This window comes from Micromys minutus (genome assembly GCF_963924665.1).
Source record: "Micromys minutus genome assembly, chromosome: 24".
In the NCBI taxonomy this organism is placed as follows: Eukaryota; Metazoa; Chordata; class Mammalia; order Rodentia; family Muridae; genus Micromys; species Micromys minutus.
This window is the reverse complement of record NC_137959.1, coordinates 50,245,641-50,273,222: the sequence shown is the minus strand read 5'-3', so window position 1 is coordinate 50,273,222 and position 27,582 is coordinate 50,245,641. Positions and strand designations below refer to the sequence as shown.

General features: G+C 38.1%; 1 protein-coding gene across 2 annotated transcripts in view; it reads right to left on the bottom strand.

Moving 5' to 3' along the window:
* Positions 1-6,186: 6,186 nt before the first annotated feature.
* ITGB1 (integrin subunit beta 1) overlaps positions 6,187-27,582 on the bottom strand; it is a 46,463-nt gene continuing 25,067 nt past the window's right edge. Inside the window, exons 5-17 of one of the 2 annotated variants that reach the window (XM_080936821.1) lie at positions 25,690-25,860; positions 24,947-25,185; positions 23,062-23,217; positions 22,042-22,137; positions 21,706-21,795; positions 19,328-19,468; positions 18,978-19,177; positions 17,225-17,463; positions 16,802-17,024; positions 14,759-14,991; positions 13,033-13,199; positions 12,168-12,248; positions 6,187-7,356 (exon numbers count right to left, since the gene is read on the bottom strand). In XM_080936821.1, coding sequence (XP_080792947.1) covers positions 12,174-12,248; positions 13,033-13,199; positions 14,759-14,991; positions 16,802-17,024; positions 17,225-17,463; positions 18,978-19,177; positions 19,328-19,468; positions 21,706-21,795; positions 22,042-22,137; positions 23,062-23,217; positions 24,947-25,185; positions 25,690-25,860 — 2,030 coding nt within the window. In that variant the 3' untranslated portion in view covers positions 6,187-7,356; positions 12,168-12,173. The remainder of the gene's footprint in view (positions 7,357-12,167; positions 12,249-13,032; positions 13,200-14,758; positions 14,992-16,801; positions 17,025-17,224; positions 17,464-18,977; positions 19,178-19,327; positions 19,469-21,705; positions 21,796-22,041; positions 22,138-23,061; positions 23,218-24,946; positions 25,186-25,689; positions 25,861-27,582) is intronic. The other variant, XM_080936822.1, reaches the window with a different exon arrangement.

Below are 27,582 nucleotides of genomic sequence, written 5' to 3'. Positions count from 1 at the left end.
TTTTGTCAGTACTTAATTCTTTTAGAGGTTTGATAGCATGCATTGAAATTCCACTAGTTACCATAAGCATAAGGTACATGTAGGACAGAATGTAACATGGAAACAGTTTTCTTGGTGAGTATAGATTAAGCATAATGATCTTTGAATACCAAAAATTGCCACAAGGCTATATTCTTAGCTCTTGGATTGTTAATGATTTAAGGTCCAGGTGTACCACACTGAGAGGGCGCTATACATTTTTTTTTTCCTAAGAAGGACTGAGGCTTCCATTTTTTTTTTTTTTTTTTTTTGGCCTTTATTTTCTTGAGCTTCATATGGCCTGTGAACTGTTCCTGTTCAGAGCTTTCTGGAGTTAGAACAGTCTTAGGAGAAAGAAATAAAGAAAAGAGTTCCTGGGAGCAACAGGGGGGTCACTCTCATGACTGACTCCAGTGTTTGACACAGAAGGAAGGATAAGGTTTGCAATGGTTTTGAGGAAGGACATCAAAAAAGTGCTTGATTGGGAAGGTCAGGACCTTATTTTGTTAGGGAGACAGTTCTAAAAAACAAATATAAGCAGACTAAAAGGAAATTCCCATGAGTCTAGAAACTAATCAGAAATCTGCAATGACCAGGTAAGTATGTAGTCAAGATAGAACCCATGAGGGTCAGGTTACCCATGTCTAGTGTGCCCCACCCTGAAGAACATACAAGTAGTTCGTAGAAAAGGGTGAAGGTCCAAGAGGACATATTGGAGGGGTCCAGGAAGAGTTGGAGAAAACATTGGGTGTGATATTCTCAAAATACATTGTATGCAAGTACAAAATTCTCAAAGAATCAAGATGTTTTTTTTCAGAAAGAAAAGTGTTGGGAAATTCCATGCCATTGTTGCATTATCTAATATCACTGAGGCCAGCGGTATCTAGGAGTTAGTGTCCCAAGTGCTACTTCCTTTCTCAGGATGCAAAGTCAAAAAAATAGTTGCAACATTCAACCTATTCACAGAGGAGCTGCTCTCCATCCTCCCAGCCAAAAAGGAATCAGAAGGCAGTAGTGTATATCAGGACTCTGGGTGTCAAATGCTACCTAGGAAAGACTATGGCAAACGAGTTTTCTAAAGAAGGCCCACTTTCTTTTGCATGTATGTAATGGGTGAACTCTGAGAATGCAAAGTCCTTAGAAACTTCATCTCTGGATTGTTCTTGCTACTGATTTGCCTTTCCTGTCACTATTACATAGCCTAATGATTCCTGGGCATTAGCCCACCCTACTGAGCACATTTCCTGAATATCAACATAAAGATGAATTTTCATGAATTAATGCTGTTGAGATGAATTGGTGACTTTATAGCATTCCTAATTTAACTCAAATAATTTTAGGAAGAACATTTAAGATAATTTGTTTTACCAAAAAGATGTAAAAAAGTTAGAATCAAGAACAGAATGTATCCCCTCCTCATAGGATAGTAAGTAAAGACTACATAAGAAAGAATACAATAAGCTTTTATAAATTACACTAAGAAGAGAAATAGGCTTGGGACAAATTTGTGATTAAGAAAAAACATTCATACTAAGTCAGGTCCAAGGAGTATCAAAAGCTAAAGAGACAGCACATGCTGGTGAGGATATAGAGAAAGAGGAACACTCCTCCATTACTGGTGGGATTGCAAACTGGTACAACCACTCTGGAAATCTGACAGTTCCTCAGAAAACTGAAAATAGTTCTACCTGAAGACCTAGCTATACTACTCTTGGGGATATGCCCAAAAGATGCCCCACCACACCACAGGGACACGTGCTCCACTATGTTCATAGCGGCCTTATTTGTAATAGCCAGAAGCTGTAAACAACCCAGCTATCCTTCAACCAATGAATGGATACAGAAAATGTAGTTTATTTACACAATGGAATACTATTCAGCTGTTTAAAATGAGGACATCATGAATTTTGCAGGCAAATATCCTAAGTGAGGTAACCCACCAGACCCAAAAGGACATCCATGTCTAAATGAACTGCAGGGGGGGAAATGGAGAAGAGAATGAAGACAGGAACCCAGCATGGCAGTCCTCCCAAAGGCTCTACCAGCAGCTGACTTAAGACATACATTGACTTATATCCAACCACTGGACTGAAGTCTGGCACCACTTGGTTGAATTAGAGGAAGGACTGAAGAAGCTGAAGGAGAGGGCCACTCCATAGGAAGACCAGCAGTCTCAACTAACCTGGACCACAAGAAAGTCCTAGAGACTAAGTCACCAACCAGGCAGCATATAAAGGCTGGTTTGAGCCTTGACTGATCTGGCCTCAGTGGGAGATGTGCCTAATCCTCAAGAGACCTGTGGCCCTGGGGAAGGGGGTGTGTCCTTGGAGTGGGGCACCCTCTTGGAGGCAAGGGGGAAGTGGGATGAGGAACTGTGGAAGGGAAACTGGGAAGGAAGGTAAAGGCTGGAATGTCAATAAGTAATTTGTAAAGTCAGAGTGCTATCACAAACTTACATCTCCTAAATCTGGACTGGAGAGATGTCTGCTTTTGTAGAAGACCAAAGTTCAGTTCTCAACACCCATGCTGGGCAGCTCACAATAGGTTACCTATAATCCCTGCTTCACTGGATCAGAGGCCCTCTGACCCACACAGAGAAACAAATACACATACACTACACTACACTACACACACACACACACACACACACACACACTTTTTAGAAATCCTGTATCTGACTATATCTAATAAATGATCCTTCAAAATTATGAGAGAAAATGAGAAACTCATATAAAAGAGGAGAAAACCTTTCCCATTAAATTTCAAAGAAATGAGGGCACTAGATTTAACTCAGCTGATAGAAAAGTGAAGATCTCAACATAGGTAAATGCAGAAAAAATTACTAAGGCAGTCATTATTATAATTTTAGGCTTTAGTTCAATTTTTTTGTCTTACACATGGTATAAGACAAACACACAGAAATTGTTAGTGATAAGGCTGGATGACAGTTCAGGAGTTAAGACTACTTACTGGCTGCTCTTCCAGATAACTCCCAACACTCACAACCATTTGTAACTCCAGTCCCAGGGAATCCAATATCCCTTCTGGACTCCATGTGCACTACATCCATTGATGCATTGACATACACTCAATCTTAGTTGTTAGCATATATAACATAAAAATGTAATTTCTGAGATTAGTAACTGAAAGGGGGTGAAGACAAAGCTATACAGAAGGACAGTTTTAAGATATGTTTGCAGTTTAATGAGTATAAACTCAACTTAGAATAACATTAGGTTATTAAAAGTAACTTCTATTGTAGCTACACACACACACACACACACACACACACACACACACACACACACACACAAGAAAAAAGAAAACAGGTAGATAGTACAAAAGTAAAGGGAACCAGATAAATATAGAAGACATGAAGTCAGAAAAGAAGAAACCAAAATCCAAAAGGCATACAGAAAATAGAGAAAGAAAAAATTCAGTTACATTATCAATAGTTCCTTTAAATGTAAACAGACTGAGCTCTCAAAAAAGGACATATTATCAGAATAAATTAAAAATGTACAGGAATTGAAATCTGTCCCTAAGAGACACACTTTAAATTCCAAGACAAATAGTCTATAATTCTAGTAGGAATCAAAGGAACAAAGGGGGCTGAACTAAGACCAAATAAATGCAATTTGCAAGTAAATTATTTACAAGCAACAGCCAATAAAGCAATATTATATAGCAAGTATAAACATTATGTACTAAATCACAAATCCCCAAAAACTGAAGCTGGGAGATAGGAAATTCAAAGACAGTCAGGGTTACAGGCCCAACCAAGTAAAACAAAATGTCTGTATATCCTGACAGAAAGGGTAAGAACCAGCTCAGAGTGAGCAGGCTTCCAAATAAACTCTAACAGTGAGCTCAGGAACTCCACAAGGCTACTGAAGAACCCATTTTGAGTCCTCTCTTGGCCAAACGGAGCTGTTTCTCTACCTCTCAATGCAGTTCATTTGGTTGCCCTTCTGCCCTCCCTCTTTCTTCTTCACAATCCTGAGACCAGGAGCTCCATCCAACTCAGGACACTGAGCCTAACTGTGGAATGCCTCAATCGTATGCTGTCACCACAGACTTTAAAGCATCCACAACAGCAGTTATGTCAGAAGTACAACTGTCATTCTTCCAAGTCAGCTCTTCACACATGAAACTCTCCATGTTCTTTCATCTATTGAAGTCAATTTTACTCCGGATTTTCTGTGTTTTTGCCATTGACCTCCCAGTCTCCACACTTCAGCTGAATAGCTACTAGGAGATGTCAGAATAAAGAGGATATTACAAATCACAAAGTGATTCAAAGACTGAGCTTACTCCACAAGCCACCTGGACATTGCAGGCATAAAGAAGGACTACTAGGTGACTTACAGGGAACAGTCTGTATGGTGAAAGGAAAACAGGACTTGAGCTGAAATATAACACAATCAATCGAAGGGCAAAGCTAACAAGCAAATTAAATGCTAAGAGGTCAAATAAAGGCATCTTCCCAAGGGATTTAACACAGAAAGTAAAAGGTGACCTTCACAAAATTCTTTGTATTTAATGTGAGGGACATATGCATGCTGTGCTGTGTGTGGAGGTCAGATGATCACTTGCAGCAATCAGTTCTCTCTTCCCACCGTGTGAGCTCTGAGAACCAAACTAATTTTGTCAGGCATAGATATAAGCATTTTAACCCAATGGGACATCTCACCAGCCTAACAAATTAAATTTGAGTATGTAAATACATGTTGATACGTGCATATATATAGATGTGCATGCACATGTTGACAAAGTTGATGTCAGGTGTCTTCCTCAATCACTGTCCAACTTGGAGAGGGCGGCAGAATTATGTTCATTCACCATATGCACGCCCACTGCAGAGTCCAGAAGAGAACATTACATTCCCAAGAGCTGGAAGAGCAGACTGTTTTGAGTGTCCATGTGGATGCAAGGAATCAAACCCTGATCTTCTGAAAAACCAGCCAATAATCTTACCTCTGAGTCATCTCTCAACCCTTCCACCTTAGTTTTGAGACAAACTCTCTCTCACTGAACCTGGAGTCCACTGACTTACCTGGGCTAGATAGCCAGTGAAGCCCAGGGATCCCCCTGTCTCTACCTCTCTACCACCACAACCAGATTTTGTACTTAACTTAGGCTCTGTATATCAAACTCAAGTCTTCATCTTTATGGAGGAGTACCCAACAAATTGAGCCATATTCCCAGTCCAACAAATAGTTTTGTTAGAGACATCAAATAGGTTAGTGAATATGAAGAGATGACAACACAAAGCAATTCTAATCAATTCTGATGTCAACTTATAAACAATAAAATTCATTAAAACAAATTAGTTCTGTAATTTCAGGTAAATGTATACTACATAATTTCAACTTCAAAGCTACAGACAATGCTATCCCATAGTTCCCATCTTCTATATCCTTGGCCCAGATTTGATCACTGTGGATGAGGGTTGTCCTTTCCTTGTAAATGAGTCACATAAAATTTTTGTGTGTCTGGCTTTGTGATCAGTTTTAGAATTCAGTTTCCTCCTTCCACCATGTGAGTCCTAAGAATTAATTAAGTACCTTATCCACTAACCACCTCAGTGGTTCATTGATGGAAACATCTAACCATCTCCTTCCTCACTTCCTCATTTGTTGTATATCCAAGGAAGAAATACATACTTCTTTTTAATTTTTTTAAATATTATTGGATGTGGCTTGGGGTAGGGGACACATGCTACAGCATATGTGTGGAGGTTAAAGGGTAAGGTTTGGGAGTTGTTTCTCTACTTCACCTTTACATGGGTTCTACAGATTGACTTCAGATCAGCCTTCACAGCAAGGGATTTTACCCATTAAACCATCTTGCCAATCCAAGTCCTTTTAAACCTTATACAAGTGTTTTTATGAAAATAGTTTTTCACAAAAATAAATTAAAACCAAACCAAAGTTAAGATTTCCCTAGGTGTTCCTAAATATTAGCTCTCCAGCATGTAGTAGTCTAAGATGATGTTCATAAAAAGCTCTGCTAACGTAAAAATAAAACACCTTCTAACTACAATCTGTTCTACTACCCACTCCCCATGTCTAAAATGAATGACTTTGGCTTAAGTGGTTTGAGACTTAAGTTTCTCCAACATACTTTTAGCACACAAAAATTATATGCACAAAACTAACAAAAATATAGAGCCAAAACAAATCATTTAATGTATTTTAGGCCTTTTATTTTAATAAATAACTTCAGTTAATAGCACTGTCAAAATTAAAAGGCACTTAAAACAAGATTGTGACTAGTTTGAGACACAGCAAGCACAGTAGGGAAGGCACGTGCAGAAGGTGCACAATGGTTGAATTGCTGCTGAGGGGCCCTGCCCAGACCTTGCAGTCCTGCAAGCAGCAGGACAGCTTACAGTATTTGTGAAAAAGGCAAATGTACAGCCAAGGAAAAGAAAAAGTAATGATAAAAAAGTCTTACCCCCCACATTACAAACAGACACATTAAGAGATTAGACAAGATGATAAAGAAGCACCAGGAATTAAAGAAAAATAAAGTAAAATAAGCTCAACCCAAAAGGTCCCCACTCAGCAATACTACTAAAATTATGGCGTTTATGTGAATAGTGCTAAGTCAGGGACTTTTTAGCAGAGAAGTTCCCAGTACTTTTATCCAAGCTTGGATTTGTAAAGAAAAGGTGTTAAGAGTTACAGGATCATGTAACTCACAATGGCACACAGGTTTTAAAGCTAAGTTTTCCTTCCCACTTCTCAGAATTTTTCCAGTGGACTTGCTAATCAACGGTGTCAAATTAATTTAATTGGAAATTGTCAACACACTCTTTCGCACACAGCAGGCTGAACAAAGCCCAGAGCCAGCAGCAGGACTGTTCTTTGATTCTGTGTAACTAGCCCTGGCTGCTCTGTAAAGCTGAGAATCAGTCGTGGTTCAGATACTGTGATGCTGCTACTTCAGTTCTGCCTGGCATTGATACTAGCAGTGTCATTCAATCTAGCAAGAGCTTGATTCCAATGGTCTGAGAGGAAGGGTTAAAAGGCACACTGTGACCTCAGCTGACAAGGATAAAGATCCTTTCTCAAGTCTTCTGTCAGTCCCTGGCATGGATTATAACATTATTTTCAAAATAATAAAAAATTAAAAATTATACATAGTGTACATTTTCCAAACCTGCATGTGAATAAGCCCCTGGCCACAGAGCCCCAAAGCTACCCTACTGTGACTAAGATGCTGCTGCTGTGAGCTTGGTGTTGCAAAAATCCGCCTGAGTAGGATTCATTTTCCCTCATACTTCGGATTGACCACAGTTGTCACGGCACTCTTGTAAATAGGATTTTCACCCTAAAACAAACACAAATTACCAGTTACTCTCTAAAATCACAGTGTTCCAAAACAAGATTAAAAGCTGCAGTTGTCTTAAGAAGTATCTTCCAATGTCCAGTGTCAGTGTTCAGATTAGAAGGCAAAGACTTGACACAGTAGTTAAGGGGACAGTCCTGACCCAAGAGTCTCAGGCTATTAGAATATTGTGCTCTAATTCCGGTCCATCATTCCTGGAGGGCTGCCTCACAAATGGCCTCCATACAGAGCTGCCATCAGCCTCTGACGATCTGGAACCAACTTAAGAAAACATTAAAACCTAACTTACACACTCTAATGCTTATAAGTGTTTATTATAGGGTGGCTGGCTTCCGTCCAGGGAAGGAGATGTGCTCCTGAAATCTCAGTTCTACAGAACTGAGTTCTGAATATGTCTGCGAGTATCACCTAAGGCACTGTGCCCATCAAGTCACAATACAAAAAAATGCTTATAATGTTAACTAATTTCCATGATTCATGAAATTACTATTCTTCAATCGTCTAAGGGTAATGTTGATCAGTTATACTGTTGAGTAAGAACTGTTGTAAACTCAGCAAGTGACTCAAAACCACAAACATTTCTCAGGACTGAAAAATATACTATGGTGCTTTAAGCAGAACAATAGCAATCATAATTATATAATCATAACTTTACCCCTGAACTTTGCCCCTGAAGAGGGTATAGTGTAATGTGTGAAGATATGAAGTAAGGTGATCTGACAGAGTTCAAAATAGAATTATATACATAATATGAAGAATACTAGGAAAAGGGATTATCATAAGAAGTTTAAGAATACCTCCATAGGGAAACTGACTACAAAATTACTAAAATGCAAATACAAAGTCACAGTATAGAACAAAGAATGCCATATCAAGGTAGAGATATATACATTTTATTTGAAATTTAAAATATATTCTGAGGTGCTGGGAATGGAGCAGAGACAAGAGGAAGGCAGTGTGAACTCAGCCCTAAGGCCAAGGTCAGCATCTATCAGACAGCAGCAGCTTTGCAAATACCAGTCAGAACAAGACCACACACCTGATCACTTTCTACTCGTCTAAGTTAACTTTTCTGTGCACACGGGGTCTGTGGTGGAATTCTGGTTAGTTTCTGTCATCTTGACACAAACTAAGGTCTCCTTGGAAGAGGAAACCTTAATTAAGGAACTGCCTCTAACATACTGTCCTGTGGGCATTTTCTTGGTTGCTAATTAGTTAGGAGAGTCCAGCCCACTGTGTGTGGTGCCACTCCTGGGCAGGTAGGCCTGGGCTGTATGCAAAAAGTAACTGAGCATGCCAGGGAAAGTATGGACAGCAGTAAGAACTCTGAAGGTCTCTGCTTCAGCCCTGTCTCTAAGTGCCTGCCTCCTGTTCCTGCTTTGGTTTCCTCTAATGATGGGTTATACCAGTAAGCTGAATAAACCCTTTCAGATCTTCAAGTTGCTTTTGGTCATGGTGTTTATCAAAACAATAGAATGCAAACTTTAATCTCAGCATAAGATCATATGGGGGACCAGCCTCTGGCTGTGTCTTGAGTAAGTTTGTGAACAGAACCATTTCCTGAACTTGAATGCTATATAAAAGGAAAAAGTGAGTGAACCGCAGCATCTGTCACTTTGATTTAACCAGGTGCCCCAAGCTCCAACTGCTGTTGACCTCTCTACTATGACACACTTTACCCTCCAATTGTGAGCCTGAGTAAATCTTTTCTCGTTAGACCAATAGAAAAAGTAAATAATACAAGATCCGTCAACAAACATCCTATTACACTGACAACTGCTAAGAATCTCAAAATCTCAGCTCACTGGCTGTTTGGGGCATATAGCTTTTTTCCTTCAGGTAAGAAGTTTCCAACTTCCTGGGTGTAATGCTAGAACTGCCTGTGTTTTCAAATATATTAGGCTTCTAAAATACTATTTAACTGTCTTTAAGTTAATGCATTTAATAAAATCTAGTATTTACTGCTCAAGAATTATAAGAAAACAAAACATAAAGCAAAACATAAAAGAAGGGAAGTTCAATATTTATTGTCATGGAATCTAAAGCAGAATTTATATGGAAAACACTTACCTTTGGAGAAGTTTAGTTTGCCATACACATTAGCATTTATATTCACTATGTCAAAGTCCAATCAAACAAAAATTTAACATGCAAGTTAGAGATAAACTCACTATATGTATTAGGTATCAGTTTAAATGAAGGTAAGCTAAAGTAATTCAGATTAGTTCCATCACTCAGGGCACAGCACCTGCCCCAAGAAGCCAAAGCATATTTACATCTAAAGTGTAGGCTATCCTTTGGAGTGAATCCCTCTTTGTCTACAATGAACAGCTGATAGTGGTGGCAGTGGTGGCTGTAAATTATTTACCTAAGTGAAAACTGGGAGGCTTGTAATTCACAGCAGGGAAGGACAGAACGAATAATTTTGTCAGTGTCCCAACATGGCAGTCTTATGTGTTCACATATTTAGTGTCTGCTAGTGGTGCAATTAATTGGTGAGAAGCCTTGGCCCCATGTCACAAAAATGTTTTTATATAATTGTTTCTGATAGCTTTTTACCCTCATTATTTTTATTGTTTGTTTCTACTATAATACTCATTAAGAAAACATCTTGGGATGTTTTGTTGGATCTCAATAATATATAAATAAATTTAGAAACCCTTGCTTTTTAACTGTATTAAATGCTTATTCTAGCTGAAAAAGGTATATGATAGCCAAGTTATATCAAGGATATAATCATTAAGTATAAATAGTAACTATTAATTAATGTTACTCATAGAGTCATTAAATGTACAGGAAGAGCAAATAATTTACCCAAGAAAAAAAGTGAAAAATTCTTCTGTGAGAAGTAACTATATGAAATTGTTAATACCTGATTATGTCTACAAAGAAAATAAATAAAAACCCACTAACTTCACTAGCTAATCAGCTTTTCTATAAAAATTAAGTTTTGTAAAGTATCAGGTGAAAGTTAAGGAATGCATCAAGTTTCACACATACATGAGTTGAATTTAACAATAACTTTCTACCAACAAACTGGCCTTAAATAAAAGCTTCTTAGCAGTAAAAAAGATACAGCAAGTCATAATTTCTAGTACTGTTACTACTTCCTGTGTCCCTTAAAAAAAATAAAACATACCCTTATTTGGGGTTTTCTGAAAATCCATTTTTTAAATTGACTGATTCACAGATTAATTATGCATTCTGAAGCCCTCCAATTTCGGTTTCCAAGTTCAATCACAGAGTAAGTAATCATATAGCACTGCTGAGTTCTGTGTAGTAGGAAAGTGATTCTCCTATTATGTTTGCCCAACAGGGTAGCCATGAGCTTTTTCTCCCTACATGTTTGTTCCCAGAATTATGACTCTGAGACTTAAATTATTTATGAATAAGGTCATAAATTTGGGCTTGTTCCCAAGCAGCTCATAACTTATATAACCCATTTATCCTAAAATGAGTTCAGCTACATGGCTGGTTTCTTCTCAGTTTTATGCATCTAACTTCCTCAGAGTTTGGGGTGAATCTCATGCTCTTGACTCTTTCCCAGAATCTTCTCTCTGTCAGATATCCTACCTTCTATTTCCTGCCTCAGCTAATAGGCCAACAGCTTTTTATTGACAGGTGATGCTTCCACACAATGTGTAAGAGATTCTCTCTACACAACAGCATTATCCCAAATCACAACTAACTGTCAAATGAGCAACTTTGTAAAATGTTCTATTTTTTCCTGACCAGGTAACTCTCCCCTAAAGAATATGACTGCTAACTTGCTAATGGGTGCAGGGCAGAGGATAGGGACATAAGTGTTAGAATCCCATAGTACAGACTTAACTATCATTTCACTAACTAGCTGTGTGAACTTGGTTTGTCTGCCTCCCTCTCTTCTATAAAACAAGAATAAAGACAGTCATTGAGAACCATTCCTTAGACTCAGAAGGACCCTGTAGCTATTGCCAACATTGTCTCTATGACAGAAAGTGGAGGTAAGAAAACATGGATGCTCCCAGGCTCTTCCAATCCACAAGAAAATAATTTGGTACTAAATGTAATTAGCCTTTTTTATGGGAGTTTTAAGAGAGGCAAAAACAGGTGAATCTCTGTGAGTTCAAGGCTACCCTAGTCTTCATAGCAAGAGCCAAGATAGCCAAGGCTAAATAGTAAATACTTCTCTCAAGGAAAAAGAAATGATAATAATAAAATAAAAATAAGCAACAAAAAATTTCAGTTTTAAACCTGAAAGTCAGAATCATGAAATAACTAGTAAGAAACACGAAGAGGTATTCTACTTCTCAATAGAATTCCCACATAATCAAGAACAAAAATGTCTCAGAATCTTGTTAAAATGGGTAAAATGAACTATAATTGTGAGCAGCACAAACTACACTACAGTCATTTACCCTTGGTTTTGCTATTTTGATTCACACTCAATTTCACTTTTCAATTCAAGTAATTCATTATGTACCATGACCTTCCGGAAAAGGATTGCATCAGAGATGCAGTGTAGTAGACTGCAGTCCAGCTGTCAGCTATCACCTCCTGCTGAAGACTTAAGAGGAGCCTCAGAGAAACCTAGGGCTGTCTGACTGCAAAGCATTCTTTTCTCTCCAACACAGAGGCGCTTCTAGTCCTTCCAAGCACTAAGATATGAGAAAAGCCACACATAGCCATAAAAATAAAGCCAAACAAATAGCAGTAGTGTTGAGATACACACATAGTGCAGAAAACAAAACAAAACAAACAAAAAAGAGAGACAGAAATTCACATGCAAGGATAAAGTGAAAAGAAATACGAACGGAAACTCAGAGACCAGCTTTACGTCCATAGTTTGGATTCTTGAACTTATTAATAGGACTCTTGTAAATCGGATTTTCTTGCTAAAGCAAAAGAAATAGTTTCTAGTGATTTCATCAGAAAGAAAATTGATATGTATAGTGTGTTGACACTATAAACTGGAATTCTATTTCTATACTTCTGACATTTCTAAATTGAAAAAAAAAAACTAACCGTGGTTGTGTCAAAATGTGAATCTTATAAGAGCCAACAATTATCCAACCACCCAACTCTATTCTGAAACCAGTGACCAGCACATACCAGTGAAAGCCTGTGTTTCTATTAAGCAAGTTTTTACAGAGATGTGATCTAAAGAGAGTAAAATATACCTTAAGTTCAGGCTGAGTATTTCCAAATTCGTAAACACACCTAGAACTCATCTAAGAAAGCATGTTGTAACTCCATCTTCTGGTCAGCCCACCGCTTAGTTTAGTCTTAGAAATACTGATTTATTTGTGTATTCCAGAAATCATATAAAGAGAATCATAATGAATGTATGGAGGGGAAGAGTAGCTCTTTCTGGTGTGGCCTGAGACACTGGTAATGTCATTTAAGATTCTATTTTATAATAGACAAATAAGCAGAGGAGAATATTTAGATTCTGACCTACTAAAACACACTGGCCACTATATACACAGAATATCATATCCTCCTAAATTATTCATTGAATAGGAGGCTTCTGGTTTTCAGCAAATGCAACTTCTTTAAATTTTGAACTTTGAGGGGAATAAAATATTTAAATAGGACTTTAAGGTCAGCCTTGCCATTAATACAGTACATTTACCTCAGGAACCCAACCTACTTTTCAGTAGATGTTTCATAACTTACCGTGTCCCACTTGGCGTTCATTTTCTCCTTTTCAAATTTAGCAAATTCCCTTCTGTCATGAATTATCATTAAAAGTTTCCAAATCAGCAGCAAGGCAAGGCCAATAAGAACAATTCCAGCAACCACACCTGCTACAATTGGAATGATGTCGGGACCAGTAGGACAGTCTACAAATGAAAAGGTTAATCATGAGCATAAAAAGACTGAGTATACACAAAGTTCACATGACCACAAAGAGTTGAATGGGATCTTACAAAATTAATAGTGCTGAAAACTCCAGAGACTGCACTGTCCCAAAACCTATTTAAAAGCTACTATGTTCCAGGCCAGGTGTACTGGCACACACCTTTAATCTCAAGATGGACCTCTATGAATTTGAGGTCAGCCTAATCTACAAAGTGAGTTCCAGGCCAGACAAGGCGAGACCTGACTTAAATGAACAAAAGAAAAGCTACTAGGTTCTAACAAGGGAAATATAATCAGTGGGTCATTTATTTGGAGGTTATAGAATATATTTCTTTCCTAAAGACTAAACTTTAAAAATTTCAACAGCATCAAAAATAATGAAAAGCTTGTAATTAAAAATATCCTGTTAAGATTATAAAATACTAAGCAATGATAAGAGACAGTAGTGAAGATGACTGGCAGCCAAGCATGATAGTATAGGCTAGCATTCAAGTGGCAGAGGCTGCAAGATTGTCATAACTTCAAAGCCAGCCTAATCTAGGTTGTTAACTCCAGACTAGCCTAGGGCTACATGGCAAGACTGTACTCAAGCAAATAAAAATGACTGGGGTAATTGAAGAAATCCATTGCACATGAAGAACTCCCTCTAATTAATTACTCTCCCCCTACTTAATAAATTAACTAATTTTTAAAAAGACAGTATCTTATCAAGATGCATTTTCCCCAATTTGATCTGTAATCTATTGCCATGTCAATCTAAGTCTTGTCATTAATACCAGAGAAATAAATCAGGAAGTCACGATCTACTGCAACACCCTGGCTTCACTGCACAGCATCACAAAAACACCAACAAAGCCCCTGTGTTCAAATATTGCTAAGGCAATGAAAAGATAAAGAGGAATGCCATGACAGTATTCACAGTGCTCCTCTCTAGTGCTGCAGAACAATGCAGAGACTGCTCAGTGGGTAAAGGCACTTTCTAACAAGGCTGACCACGGGTGTTTGATTCTCAGGTACCCATATGGCAAGAGAGAAACAACTCCACGAAGTTGTCCTCTCTTTTTAAAACAGTAAAAGCTACAAAGTTGGAGCATTTCCTGTAACCCTGAACAAATGCTTACCACAGGCTCTAAAATGTGTTCATACCAAAAACCTGATGGGAGTGACAAAGAATCTATAAAGGCTACTAGGATAACAAAGGTGAAATGTGCTTTATTTCTGGGAAGATGAACAAATTCAACATTAATAATATCTTTAAGATATCTTCTTCCAGTACCTAAAGCTGGATCAAGCTCAGACTTAAATATTACCAACAATATAGCTCAGGTTGCATTTACTTAAAACTTGATTCCTTATTTAGTTGTTATAAAATTAGCCAAATTCTACTTTACACTTTGAGAAGAAAATATCCTAATATAAACCAAATATAAATAGTAAGATAAAAATACAGGCTGTTTATACCACCAGAGAGCCCCAGCAATGACCCAGAACAGAAACAAGGCATCATAAGAAACAATGCTAGGCATCTCCCAACTTCTACCTGGAGTCTCCACAACATGCACGATAGCTTCATTGTTGCCATTCACTGAATAGGTGAAATAGAACCAGCAATCATCAATGTCCTTCTCCTTACAATGGGTCACAGGATCGACCTGCACAGGCTGAGGCAACTTCTCCCTGCTTTCTACTTTGGTGAGGTTGAAGTGGGAGCACTCCTGTGCACACGTGTCTTTTTTTTCTCCTTTATTGAAGGCTCTGCACTGAACACATTCTCTAAGACAGAAATCATTACACTTAGCATGAATTTTCCTTAGAATACTTCATGTGCTAAAATAATGGCCATTCCATTGTAAGAGCAATATAAATTCAAAAGAAATAAATAGGCAATATGTCCCACAAGAAATCCTGGTTTCCAGCAGCCTTGACCAAACCATTGCCACTAAGGCCAGCAACACCCTGGCTAGCAAAGATGCAGCCAAAGAATAAAGGGGTAAGTAATGAATTCTCCAGACCCACCTTGGACTAAGTTAATTGGTGGTGGCAAAGCACCCGGAAGTCTCTGGCTAAAGAATAATTCCACTGGAGGAATAAGGAACTTCAGTAAAGGCCAGTGCCTACAGGGCTTAGTAACACCAGGCCTTATAAAGAGTTCATCCAACATCTGATTCATAAGCCTTACTTTTTAGTCAGCTATGGGGAACTGCTCAGCCTCCAGTCCTGGCATCCACAGTACAGACCCTGGCATCCATAGCACAGCTATGAATGCTGCACAGATGCCAGTTAGGCCTACATAGTGGGTCCTTTTTGTAAAGACACCAGCATGTTCATGACAAACCTGTAATAGGTATGCCCAAGACCAATAACCAGCACACTGCAAACTTGGGGAACATACATTAAAATCTAGTCTAAGCCCTTGGTGGTAGCCACATCTGCATTCCCAGCAGTGGAGAGGCTGAGACAGAAGGATCTCGAGTTCAAAGATAGCCTAGGCTCAATAGCAAGGTCTCTCATTCTATACTATGTATACATTTTATATTTATATAAACTTAAATTATATATATATATATATATATATATATATATATATATATATATATATATAAAAACATAATTGAACACGTTTCAATGAACAAACTTTAGCAGTTCAATTTTATAACAATTTTAGGTAAACCAAATATATTTTCCTAGTCAATGCTAACACTTGGATTTTTCTTGCAAATAAATTTCCCATTAACAGGTTAAAAGAATGCAAGTTTCCAAAATGAAAATTAAATCATGATAAAGAAATAAAGGTTGGGACTGGGAGATTGTTCAGTCAGTAAAGTATCAGCCCCATGAGCATAAAGACCTGAATCCAGATCATTAGAACCTATGGAAAAGGTGAGGTGTACGGGGGGCATATGTTTGTAATCCCAGTGCTAGGAGGCAGAGACAAAGTTCCAGGTCAATGAATCCCAGTGCTAGGAGCCTACTTGACAAAGTTCCAGGTCAATGAAAACCCCTGTGGTAATAGGAGGGTAGAAGGCACCTGAGAAACAACCAACCCAAGGTTATCTGAACTCGATGCACATATATACAATACACGTGCATATATATATCCACAACACAAAATTAAGATATAGGCAATAAAAGTGGACCTATATCACATCAAATATGTAACCTAAAACCATAATAATGTAAGAAGTATAATATCAGTGTAATAATTTACCAAGGAGAAAAACCTTCCAGTCTCCTGAAGCAAAAGATAGCAACTGGACTAGAGTATATGTCTCTGTGGCAGAGCTCAGAGCTCTAGCTCTACCACTAAACCTCAGAAACTAAGGATAGTCATGCCAGTTAAATAAGTTAACAACACAGATTTATTATATAGTGATTTCAGATTAAAACCAAACAAAACAGCACAACTCTCATGGTACACTTCATTCTTACACAATTATTTAAGAATTTTTAGAACATAAAAAGCAGCAAATATTCTCTGTGAAGTAAACTCTATCAGCACTCTCCTCTGGCTCTAATGGTATAACACAGATCCTGGGGGCAGCAAAGTGAATCTGACTATGTGAAGCACTTAGGCAGTACTTACTTATGCTCTGCACAGACACCAAGGCAGGTCTGACACGTCTCACAAGTTGGCCCTTGAAACTTGGGATCTGTGCACTTACAAGCACCACATTCACAGATACCCCGGCCATTGCATATCTGACCATTTGACGCTAAGCATGGAGCAGTGTCCAAAGAACAGTCACATGCACTGCCAGTGTAATTGGGATAGCATTCACAGACACGACACCTGCACACACCATTTCCTGCAATGAAAAAGATCATTTCTCAAAACAATGGTAAAATGTATCATCACATCAATTATTCACAAATTAAAAACAAGCCACAACATAGAAGAAAGCAGAATTAATGGAAAGCCTACCCTAACTCCTGTCCCTTTCTTTATGTTCGCCCAGAGATCTCATTAGAGGAACTATATGTGTAGCTACTGCTGGTGCTTACCCACCTCCACAAATTAAGCCATTGGATCTATCACAGTTGAAGTTATCACACTCGCAGAATTTGCCAGAGTAAATTTCATTTGTATTGTCTCTCTTCCTACACACACACTGTCCACAGACACATTCTCCATTGTTACTGCAGATTTCTGAGCTGTTCTCTTTCCTGCAGTAAGCATCCATGTCTTCACTGTTTACTTCATCTGTACTACATTCACAGTGCCTCCCAACACGACCCTCATTGCACCTGCAGAAAAAATCCAAAAAAACTGTAACAATTTTACATTACATTAGCATAGTATCAGGTAGGGATGCTCACTCCACACATAACAGACATAAGTGAAGTGCACTGTGTTTATACATATACACATACAGTAGCAACTCAAGTTCTTATATAATATATAGGGGGCTTGGGAAAATTTTATCTTCACCAAGAAAACATTCTGAGCAAAATGAAAACATACCCCAGCAACAAACAACAAAACAACTGTTAAAATAGACCAGGCTAACTTTGAACTCAGAGAGGTCTGCCTGCCTCTAGCTCCCAAGTGCAGAGGATGTGTGTCGGGCTAGATTCTCAAATATATTCAGTTATATTACTGTTACAGACTACCTGCCACTAAATTTGAAGCAAGGGCCTAACTGTTAACACATAAAAAACAGCAATGAATGCAATCCCAAAAGTTGGAAAATATATTGAGTACATAAACTGAAAATCATAGTTAAAAGTAAATTTACTGTACAGGTCTATATGTAAAACAAATATCCTACAAATCTTAGAGCATGTTCTTGAACACTGGATAAACTGATTTTGCATATGCTAAACAAAAAGGCAAAGAATTTTCAAAAAAATCTTTTTTGGTAAAATGCTATTTAACAAAAAAAGTATCTTAATGATTTAGGTTAATATAACATAGCAAAAATACAATAATTAAATCATTTCTTAAAATAGGCAATTAATGGTAAACATAGCTATTCATTTTTCTTTGGGCCAAAAAACAAAACCACAGTGATATGAGGATAACATTTAGATTAAAAAGTTCTATTATTTTAGAGAAAAGGCTGTATTACAAACACAGTTTAATATTTAGTATAAAAAGTAACCAAGAGGGTTGATGAGATGGCTGAGAGTAAAGGTACTTGCCACCAAACCTGACAACCTAAGTTCAATTCTAGGATTCACATGGTAGACAGAGAACCAATTCTTGCATTTGTTCTCACCACAAGCCTGCCATGATACTAGGATACACCCCCCTCCCCACATACACACAAATGTAACTTTAAGTACTCTTTTATCTTTATCCCAGAAATACAAAATTAATCCTGTACATGGCAAACATTTTTTGTTAAGTAAGTCAGAGATAAAACTGTCATTTAACACTGGGAGTAGTGGGTTCTGCCTATAACCCAAGTACTGAGGTAGTAAGATCAGAAACTTGGGATCATCCAAACTAAAACAAAATTTAAAAAGTTACCACTGACAGTTTGTACAAAACATGTTTCTATCTACTTTTTTTTTTCTTGTCAATGTATTCTGCTATAGAGAACTGGGAGTGCCATGAGGAGAGCAAAGCCCATTGGCTGCCCTGAGAGACTGTGGTCAAACACACTGCTTATCTAGCTAAAAGCTTAAGAACAGAGAGATCCTTAAGAGTATGTGAGCAAGTGACTGGAGCAGAGAATCTGTGTCTCTATTTTCTACAGGTTTCCCAAATAAAGTGGCCTATACTGTCTGTTCCCTTGTAGTGAGGCTGCACTCACCTGCAGGCTCCACACTCAAATGTCCCATTTCCCTCATGGCACTTGGGACTTGCTGGGATGCCATGGCTTTGGCAATCGCACTTACAGATGAACTGAAGAACAACCTCTACTTCTTCAGTGAAGCCCAGAGGTTTAATTTTAATGGTTTCAGACTCCTTATCTGGACATTTATTAGCAGTTATGCTAATTTCAAATTGAACCTTAAAGGAAAAAAGATTAACAAATTTAGCAATGAACATGAAAATATTTCAAATGCTAATTAATACTTTAACTACTAAGTCATCTCTGGAGCTCTGATTTTTTTTTAAACATGCTTGCTCTTTTTCACAGAAACTGCTTGTGCAGTATACCTCATCTCCAATGGAGATGTTGGAGCACTTCCGTCCACTCTCTCCTGTCCCGTTCACCCCATTCTTGCAGTAGGATTTGTAGTTTATTGTTACTCCGTCTGGCAATTTGCTGTTTTCCAAAATGACTTCTGAAGAAAGGGACTAAAAGAAAGACCAACCATGAACAGGGAAGTAAAATATGACTTGAACACACTCAACACTGGATGAAAGGAGCTGTCATGAAAACATTACCATTTCACTGCAATTCAATCCCACTGGGTGATAGAAAATCTAGAGTAGTCAACTCTAAAAAAGGTCCAGTCTTCAAAATAATGTATACAATATGAAAGCACTGACTTTTTATTAATCAGCCAAAATGCTAGATCTCACAAATAAAGGCCTGGTTATGAGGAATCCTAAGAACACAGAACAGATGCTTGATGCCCCTGGCGTCACAACAGCTCTCCATAACTATCCTCTGGCCTCCTTACTTCTGGCCAGACACCAGAGCAACAGAGTAAAAAAATTTATACATGACCACTGTCATCTTGCCCACTTCCTAAACACCCTTCTAGAGCCTAAACAACTGGGGCTTTGCTCAATGGTACAGCACTGTCTAGCAGCCATGACATCCTCGGCTTTTCTCAGAGCTAACAAAAAGTAAAATATGGGAGTGTTGACAAGGAAGAGTCCAGGCAGTGTTTATTTAAGAAAGCAGACATCTCAGGACAGTGAGGTTGTAGGCATAAGCCATCTCTTGTCATTCACACCTGTGGTGATTTGAATAAGCTTGGCTCATGGGAAATGGCACTATTAAAAGGTGTGGCCATGTTGGAGAAAGTGTGTCACTGTGTAGGCGAGCTTTGAAGTCCTATGCTCAGGCTCAATCCCATTCAGAAAAGATCCTCCTCTTAGTTGCCCATGAGACAGTCTCTCTTGGCAGCAGTCAGATTAAGATGCAGAACTCTTGGCTCCTCCAGCACCATGTCTGACTGTACACTGTCATGCTTCCTCCCATGATGATAATAGACTGAACCTCTGAAAGTGTAAATCAGCACCAATTAAATGTTGTCCTTTGTAAAAGTTGCCCTGTCCATGATGGTTCTTCATAGCAATAGAAACATTAACTAAGACAACACCCCTATAGGAATAGCACTGAGGAAAACAATCTGTCAAGAGAGTCTGGAATAGAAGGATGGAAAACAACAAAAATCTTGTCTTTAACCCCTCTAAGTCAAAATTTTTCCAAATGTCTTGGGACCTTAAACATGGGTAAAAATCAATGTGAGGTTCAAAGCCAGGCATGTCATAGCATACCTGGGTGGTAGAGGCAAAAACATCACAAGTCTAGATCCTTAGAAACACTGAGAAGTGAAGTCAGCCTGAGCCATATGATACAGTCTCAAAAAATTCAAGGGCTGGCAAGATGAATCAGAGTGTAAAAGAAACTTGCCACTAGGCCTCACAACCTGAGTTTGATCCCAAATCACATGGTAGAGGACAGAACTAACTCCCACAAGTTGTCTTGTAACATATACTTCATGGCACTTTACAAACACTCTCTCTCTCTCTCTCTCTCTCTCTCTCTCTCTCACTCTCACTCTCTCTCTCCATTAAAATAAAGTTTTTAATCTAACTTAACCTAACATAGCAAGCAGTCTCCATGAAATTGCATGTGCCAGTGGGTCACTTTAAATGATCACTGGCTAGTGCTTACTGGGAATCATCACAAGTTTTCTTCAGAGTATTCTGATGTCATTTCAGTTCCTGAATGATATGCCTATGTATGTGAACTACTACTGAAAACAGTCAACAAGTGTATCTCCTCTGAGTCTGTCTTGAGAAAAAGGAGAAAAGCAAAAATGTCAAGCATCATTCACCGAAATAAGTAAAACTAGCCAGGCATGGTGATGCACACCTTTCATCTCAGTACTTGGGAGGCAGATGCAGGTGGACCAATGTGCATTCAAAGCCCAGTTTGGTCTACATAGTGAATTCCAAGACTGCCAGGGCAACGCAGAAAAACAACTCCAAAAGGAAAAAACAAACAAACAAGCAAACAAATAAAGATGGATCAATAAAGGTGATTTTAGGGGGAAAAAAGATTAAAAAAACCTGTATACATCAAAATGTCAGTTATGTTTTTCACTCTTGCTCCAATAGGAGATACATGGCCTAATGACACATAAGAGCTTGAAAATTATGCATATGCCTTTATCTAAATATTACTGCTTTGCTTAACTTATGCTTTCAAAGACTAATATGATTATCAAGTTTTTTCTCCAGACATGGAATTTAAATTCACATTTTGCATTGTTTCTTCAGCTTGCTGAAGTGTATATAAAGGGTGTTTTATTTAAGGCACGGTATGAAGCTGACAGCATTTAAAGCACACTCACATTGTAGGCATCGATGATCAGCTGGATCACATTACTAGAGTTTCCAGACAGTGTACCCACTGCTGACTTAGGAATCAAATTCTTCAATTCCTGAAAGTAAATATGTAAAATATAAATATTTTTCAACCAATTAAAATCCACTGAGATTCATTTCCTAAATATCTTTAAGATAACTAACAATCCTAATAATATGCAACTAAAATAAACATAAATGATTATGTCAAATTCAGTCTAGCTATTGAACATAAATGCCTCATGGCATTTTCTTACATTCCAAATACATAATTCAGCAAATAATGACTAATGGGAGAGATATAGAACTTTCATTCTTTTTACCTTGTAAACAGGCTGGAATTCTTCAGTAACTGCAAAAATCGTCTGAATATTATTTTCACTTAGTTTCTGAACAAGGTGAGCAATTGAGGGATAATCCTAAGAAATCAAGCAATACAATTTAGTATATAAATACATTGTATAATCAATGATGAGGCCTTATTTTGTTTGGGTCTCACTCTGCAGTCCAGGCTTATTCTCAATTGCTAAGATTATATGGTTAGAGTTGATAAGCATTCATAAACAGATCATTCACACAAGACTGCTTTCAAAAAAAAATATCAAGTGCAAATAATTGCTGAGCTAGGTCATGTGTTCCTTTATATGTTTAAGAATTCCCATATTTTAAGGCATTTTATATAATTTATTTCTATGTTCACTGGTGTTTTGCCCACATGAATATCTGTGTGAAGATTATTTAGAAGCCCTGGAACTAGACAGTTATAGAAAGGTGTGAGCAGTCATGTGGCTGCTGGGAATTGAATCCAAGTCCTCTGAAAGAGCTGCCAAGTGCTCTTAACTACTAAACATCTCCCCAGTCCCATTGTAAAAGGTTTTAAATGCAAGACAATCTATGTACTTAAATGTGAGGACTGTAAAATTAAGGGACCAGAACTAAAGGCTCCTGCTATCTAGCACATAAGACTAAGATTCACCAAAATTAATTTCTTCTAGAACATGAGTGATTTGCCTACATTTGCTTTCAATAATAACCAGACTGTGAATTTTTAAGTCATAAGATTTAGAGGGTAAGCCTAGTTTAAAATCGCACATTTAGAATATGAGCAGCGAGGCTGACAAATGATATATGCAAGTAAGGAACCAGATGGATCTCAGCATTCCTGCCACCTAAACAGAACAGCACACTGCCAGAGCTTTACAAGCAGCAATGCAGCTTTCCCAGCCACCATCAGGGCTCACACTGACCAAAACAAGAAAGATGTAAACCTTGCCCCACTGCATGCTCAGGATTACACACTAAAATCACCAAAACTTACTCACTAGACAGGCCTAAGTACTCACATAGTAATGGCTCATTGTATATACATTATTTTCCAGGTGACATTGTCCATCATTGGGTAAAACAATGCCACCAAGTTTCCCATCTCCAGCAAAGTGAAACCCAGCATCCGTGGAAAACACCAGCAGTCGTGTTACATTCCTCCAGCCAATCAGCGACTATAAAAGAAAAAGGTCAACTGCAGACCCTGCACAGTAACTTAGCATGTTTGCTCTCAGGTTCATAAGCTACAACTGTACTTTCAACCTAATTGTGTATCACTGTGTCTCCTGTCCCAGTGCTAATGTTGCTGTAGTGCAGAGATGCTCCTCCAGAACTTTATAGCTTCTTTCTGCTGGCCTCAATTCAGAGTCTGTTTTTCAGTAGGGGTACTGAGTATATGATGAATACATAAAGCGACTCAGTCTATACCTGCTATTACCTACATCCTAGCTCTTGTTCCTACCCACCTGCTGTATATATACCCTTGCTACCTACAAAATTTTCTTCATCAGCTCTTCTTTACTTTTTGAGGCAGCCTTTCATACAATGCATGCTAACCTCAAACTTACTGTGTAGCTAAGGATGGTCTTGAATTTTTAATTCCCCTGCTCCTAACTCCTAAATACTGGAATTTTACATATGGACCACCATACCTAGCTTTATTTTCTTACTGTAGGAAAAATTGTCAAAGATGAAATCAGTTCATTTGTAATTTTACTAGCTTATTCATCAAAGAATTTAAGCAATGTGAAAATCCTCTTCTATTATGTAATTAATTACATCTTTTCCTAAATTTAAAGTAACAACACATATTTGTAAATTCATTGAAGATAGAAATTAACTTTCTTGATTCTAATCATTTTTCAAAGGCAGGTTACTTGCTCCTTTGCCTCTAAAGGATGACAAATTCAGAAAGGCAGCATAGCCAAAAACAGGTGGGGGTTAAGGATCAGTTTGTTCCTGCTGGTTAAAGCAGAGGCAGCCAAGAAAATGTTCTCCATACAGTGATCAGGGAGGAGGGGTGGGAAGCTTTTCAGAGAATAAAGAAGGCTAAGGCCAATAATATTAAAATACTATTTTTTAAATTATGCGCACTACAGTAGCAAGTCAAAAATAAGAACAGTAGTCAGTATATGCTGGGTGTCTTTGTGTACTTCATACAGATCACTATGACAGTTCTTACAATTATCCTTACAACTGTGTGGTGGAGCAAACATGGAATCTCGGTACTCAAGAGGCAGACACAAAACCACCTCTACAAGTTCAACGATATGCTGGACCACACAGCAAGACTTATCTCAAAAAAAGAAAACAAACAAAAAACAATCAGAATACCCATGGATCATAAATGTTGGCCCCTAGTGCAACAGAACCACGCTTACAATCCCTGAAAACTTTACAAATAAACCAAAAATATTCTATTACTACTTTTATTAGAAACCGAACCTTTGAAATTTCCTTCCTTTTATTATTAAGACACAAGAGGAAGACGTGTTGACCAGAGCAGAAAACTGACCTGAAGGACATGGTGTGAGACACTATTCCACATGACATGTTCAGAACTCCTGGAGATACCTCAGACAACGTCAGTTACATCTCCAATACAAAGATACCCTCAGCTTCTTACAAAAACCTAAACCAGCTAAAGTCTATGTTCCACTATTTCATATAAATAGCATACTGGCCTTTCAAACTCCTTAGGCGTGAACTCCCTTTCTGGCTCAAACAGAGATGCAAGATTAGAGATACCCAAGAAAGCAGCAATGAGAACTTAAGAACTGACATCAGTGTTCCTCAAGGTAATCTTGTAGCAGCTACGGTCATTTTGTTCTAACTTTTAGTAAAAACACACTTAAAATAAATCCCCACAGACAATGCCAACAGTCCACTGGAGAAATCACTTACTCCACAAACTGCAACCTGCATGATTGCATCAAAACCACCTTCTGGAGAGTCCAAGTTTCCAGATATGCGCTGCTGACCAACAAGTTCATTGAAAAACTCTCCTCTGTCAGTAAGACTAAGCACATTTTTGTAGCTAAATGGGCTGGTGCAGTTTTGTTCACTCGTACAAGGATTTCTTAGCTTTGCTGGGGTTGTACTAATGTACGGCATCACAGTTTTCTCCACAAATGAGCCAAAGCCTAAAAAAAAGAATGCACTTGGATAAATGAGTAGGCAGAGACCAAAAAACTTAATCACTTTTAAATTGATATCTATTTGTTTATTTATTTGGAGGAAGGGTACATATATATATACCACAATGCATGTCTGGAGGTCAAAAAACAAGCAGGAGCTGATTTTGGATCACTTAGAGGCAGGACCCTTATCCACTGAGCCATCTTACCAACTCTAAATGTACATCTTTTTCTAAAGCTCAGTATGGAGGCTACAGAGACTACACAGTGGGCTAGAGCTCCTATAGCATCAGTGTGAAGGTAAGTTCAGATCCCAGCACCCAGGTAAAAGGCCAGGTGTGGCCACACACACCTGCATGCTAGGAAAAGATAGGAAATTACAGGCCACAAACCTGGGTAAGTGATAAACCATGTCCCACAGAAATGAGACAGAAAGTGATAATACAAGACATTCATTTACAAATATGCAGAAGCCCCCCCCCACACACACAATGTTTCCAACATTCCTACCAATGCGGAAGTCTGAAGTAATCCTCCTCATTTCATTCATTAAATCCGTCCCAAGACTTTTAACATTCTCCAGATCATCTTTCATAGAGTAGGAGAGATCCATAAGGTAGTAGAGATCAATAGGATAGTCTTCAGCCCTCTTGAATTTTAATGTAAACTTCTGTGGTTCTCCTAATAAACCAAATTCAAAACTGAAATTAGATGGCCAATAATCAAAATAAAATGAGAATAATAACAAGTCCAATTTACATGTTCAATGCTATAGTCTTAAGTGTATAATTTTTACAAAACCTAAGAATTTTGTTAGAGCCCTAACAGGCACACACTTGATTTCATTTAATCAACTACTTACAACATCAAGACTTAGGGAGGCAAAAATAACCCACAAGATACAAAGAATTCTTCTATAGTATGGATCTCCCCATGTGTTCGCACTATCAGGAGGCAGTGTGCAGTTTGAGAGGTGAGGATGAGCAGGAGGTTTGGATTACCAGTGATGTGTCCTGTAGTCTATGGGACCTACTTTCTGTATCATCTCCTAGGTGCCCCACCATGACATTTCACATTACCACAAGCTCAGAGCAACAGGCCACTCCATCAGATGGAAACTTCTAAAACTATGGCCCAAAATAAGATTTTTCTTTTTGTATGTTATATTTCAAGCTGTTGTCACTGTAATCACAAGGTGATTTGCACAAAAATGTATGAGAAAATCAGAACATTGTAAGTCTTGGCAGAATGAAAGCAAGGCACAATCTAGACAGAGATTAAAGTTAGGAGTGACACATTCTCTGTGTAAAAAGACACTGCTACATGTAGGTGAATAACAATCTAGTTTTACTTTAAAGTTGTAAAAGGAAGTTACAGAGGTGAAGTGGGAGATGAAGGCTGAACTAAAAAATGAGGAAGGTGAGAGAGGTAAAAGTTGTTACCTGTTATTTACTTACAAAGCACAGAGCTAGCAGGCAGATTAGTGGTAGAACATTTGCCCAGCACATGAGAGATCCTAAATTCTATCTCTAGTACCATAACATAAAATACAAACAGGGGAGAAAGTGGAAGGTTTGCTTGGATAAAAAACAATCTTTTCTCCTTGACTTTCTGGCAGGTAGCTAGAGAATGGGTACAGAGCTAACCTGAAAAGCTTATGTCATTGCAGAATATGAATGATTTTCAATGACAGTGAGAAGAAAACCAACTCAATCTAAATGCAAAGGGATGAAGGAAAGAAACACAAAAAGAAAACTGGAAGCAATGGAAGGGAATGAGAAAAGCCAGCAGTTGCATGGGTTCCCTAAGTTCAAGAAGAAAGCCTTCAAGCTTTCCACAGTGATAATAAAGACAAAGAGCTAGAGATTCCTCAGAAGTTATGAGTACTTGCTGCTCTTACAACAACCCAGGTTTGTTTCCTACCATATTAGCTCATAACCATACTTCAGTTCCAGGGGATCAGATAATGTCCAATCTCTGCAGACACCAGGCACACACATGGTACACACACACACACATTCATATAGACAAAACACACATATAAAATAAGTAAACCTAAGTAAGTAAAAATTGTCTTTAAAAATGATTAAAATATGATTTAGGCAAATACATAATGAACCTGATCAGGATCCTGCCTGTCTGTGGCTCAAAGATGATAGTAGTAGTCTACTCGAGTAGATGTACAAGCCTGTACTAAGTACTTTTCCTGACACTGCAACTTAAGAAAAAGAAAATTTATTTTTGGCTCAGATTCCAGGAGGCCACAGAAGTTAAAGCTGGTCTGTCCTTCACAGCAGAAACAGGAGGGAGCAATAATCTTTATCTCAGCAAATCAGGAAGCTAAAGGCCCACTCCCAGAAACACAAGCCAGCCAACCCTCACCAACTGAAGGCTCCACAGACT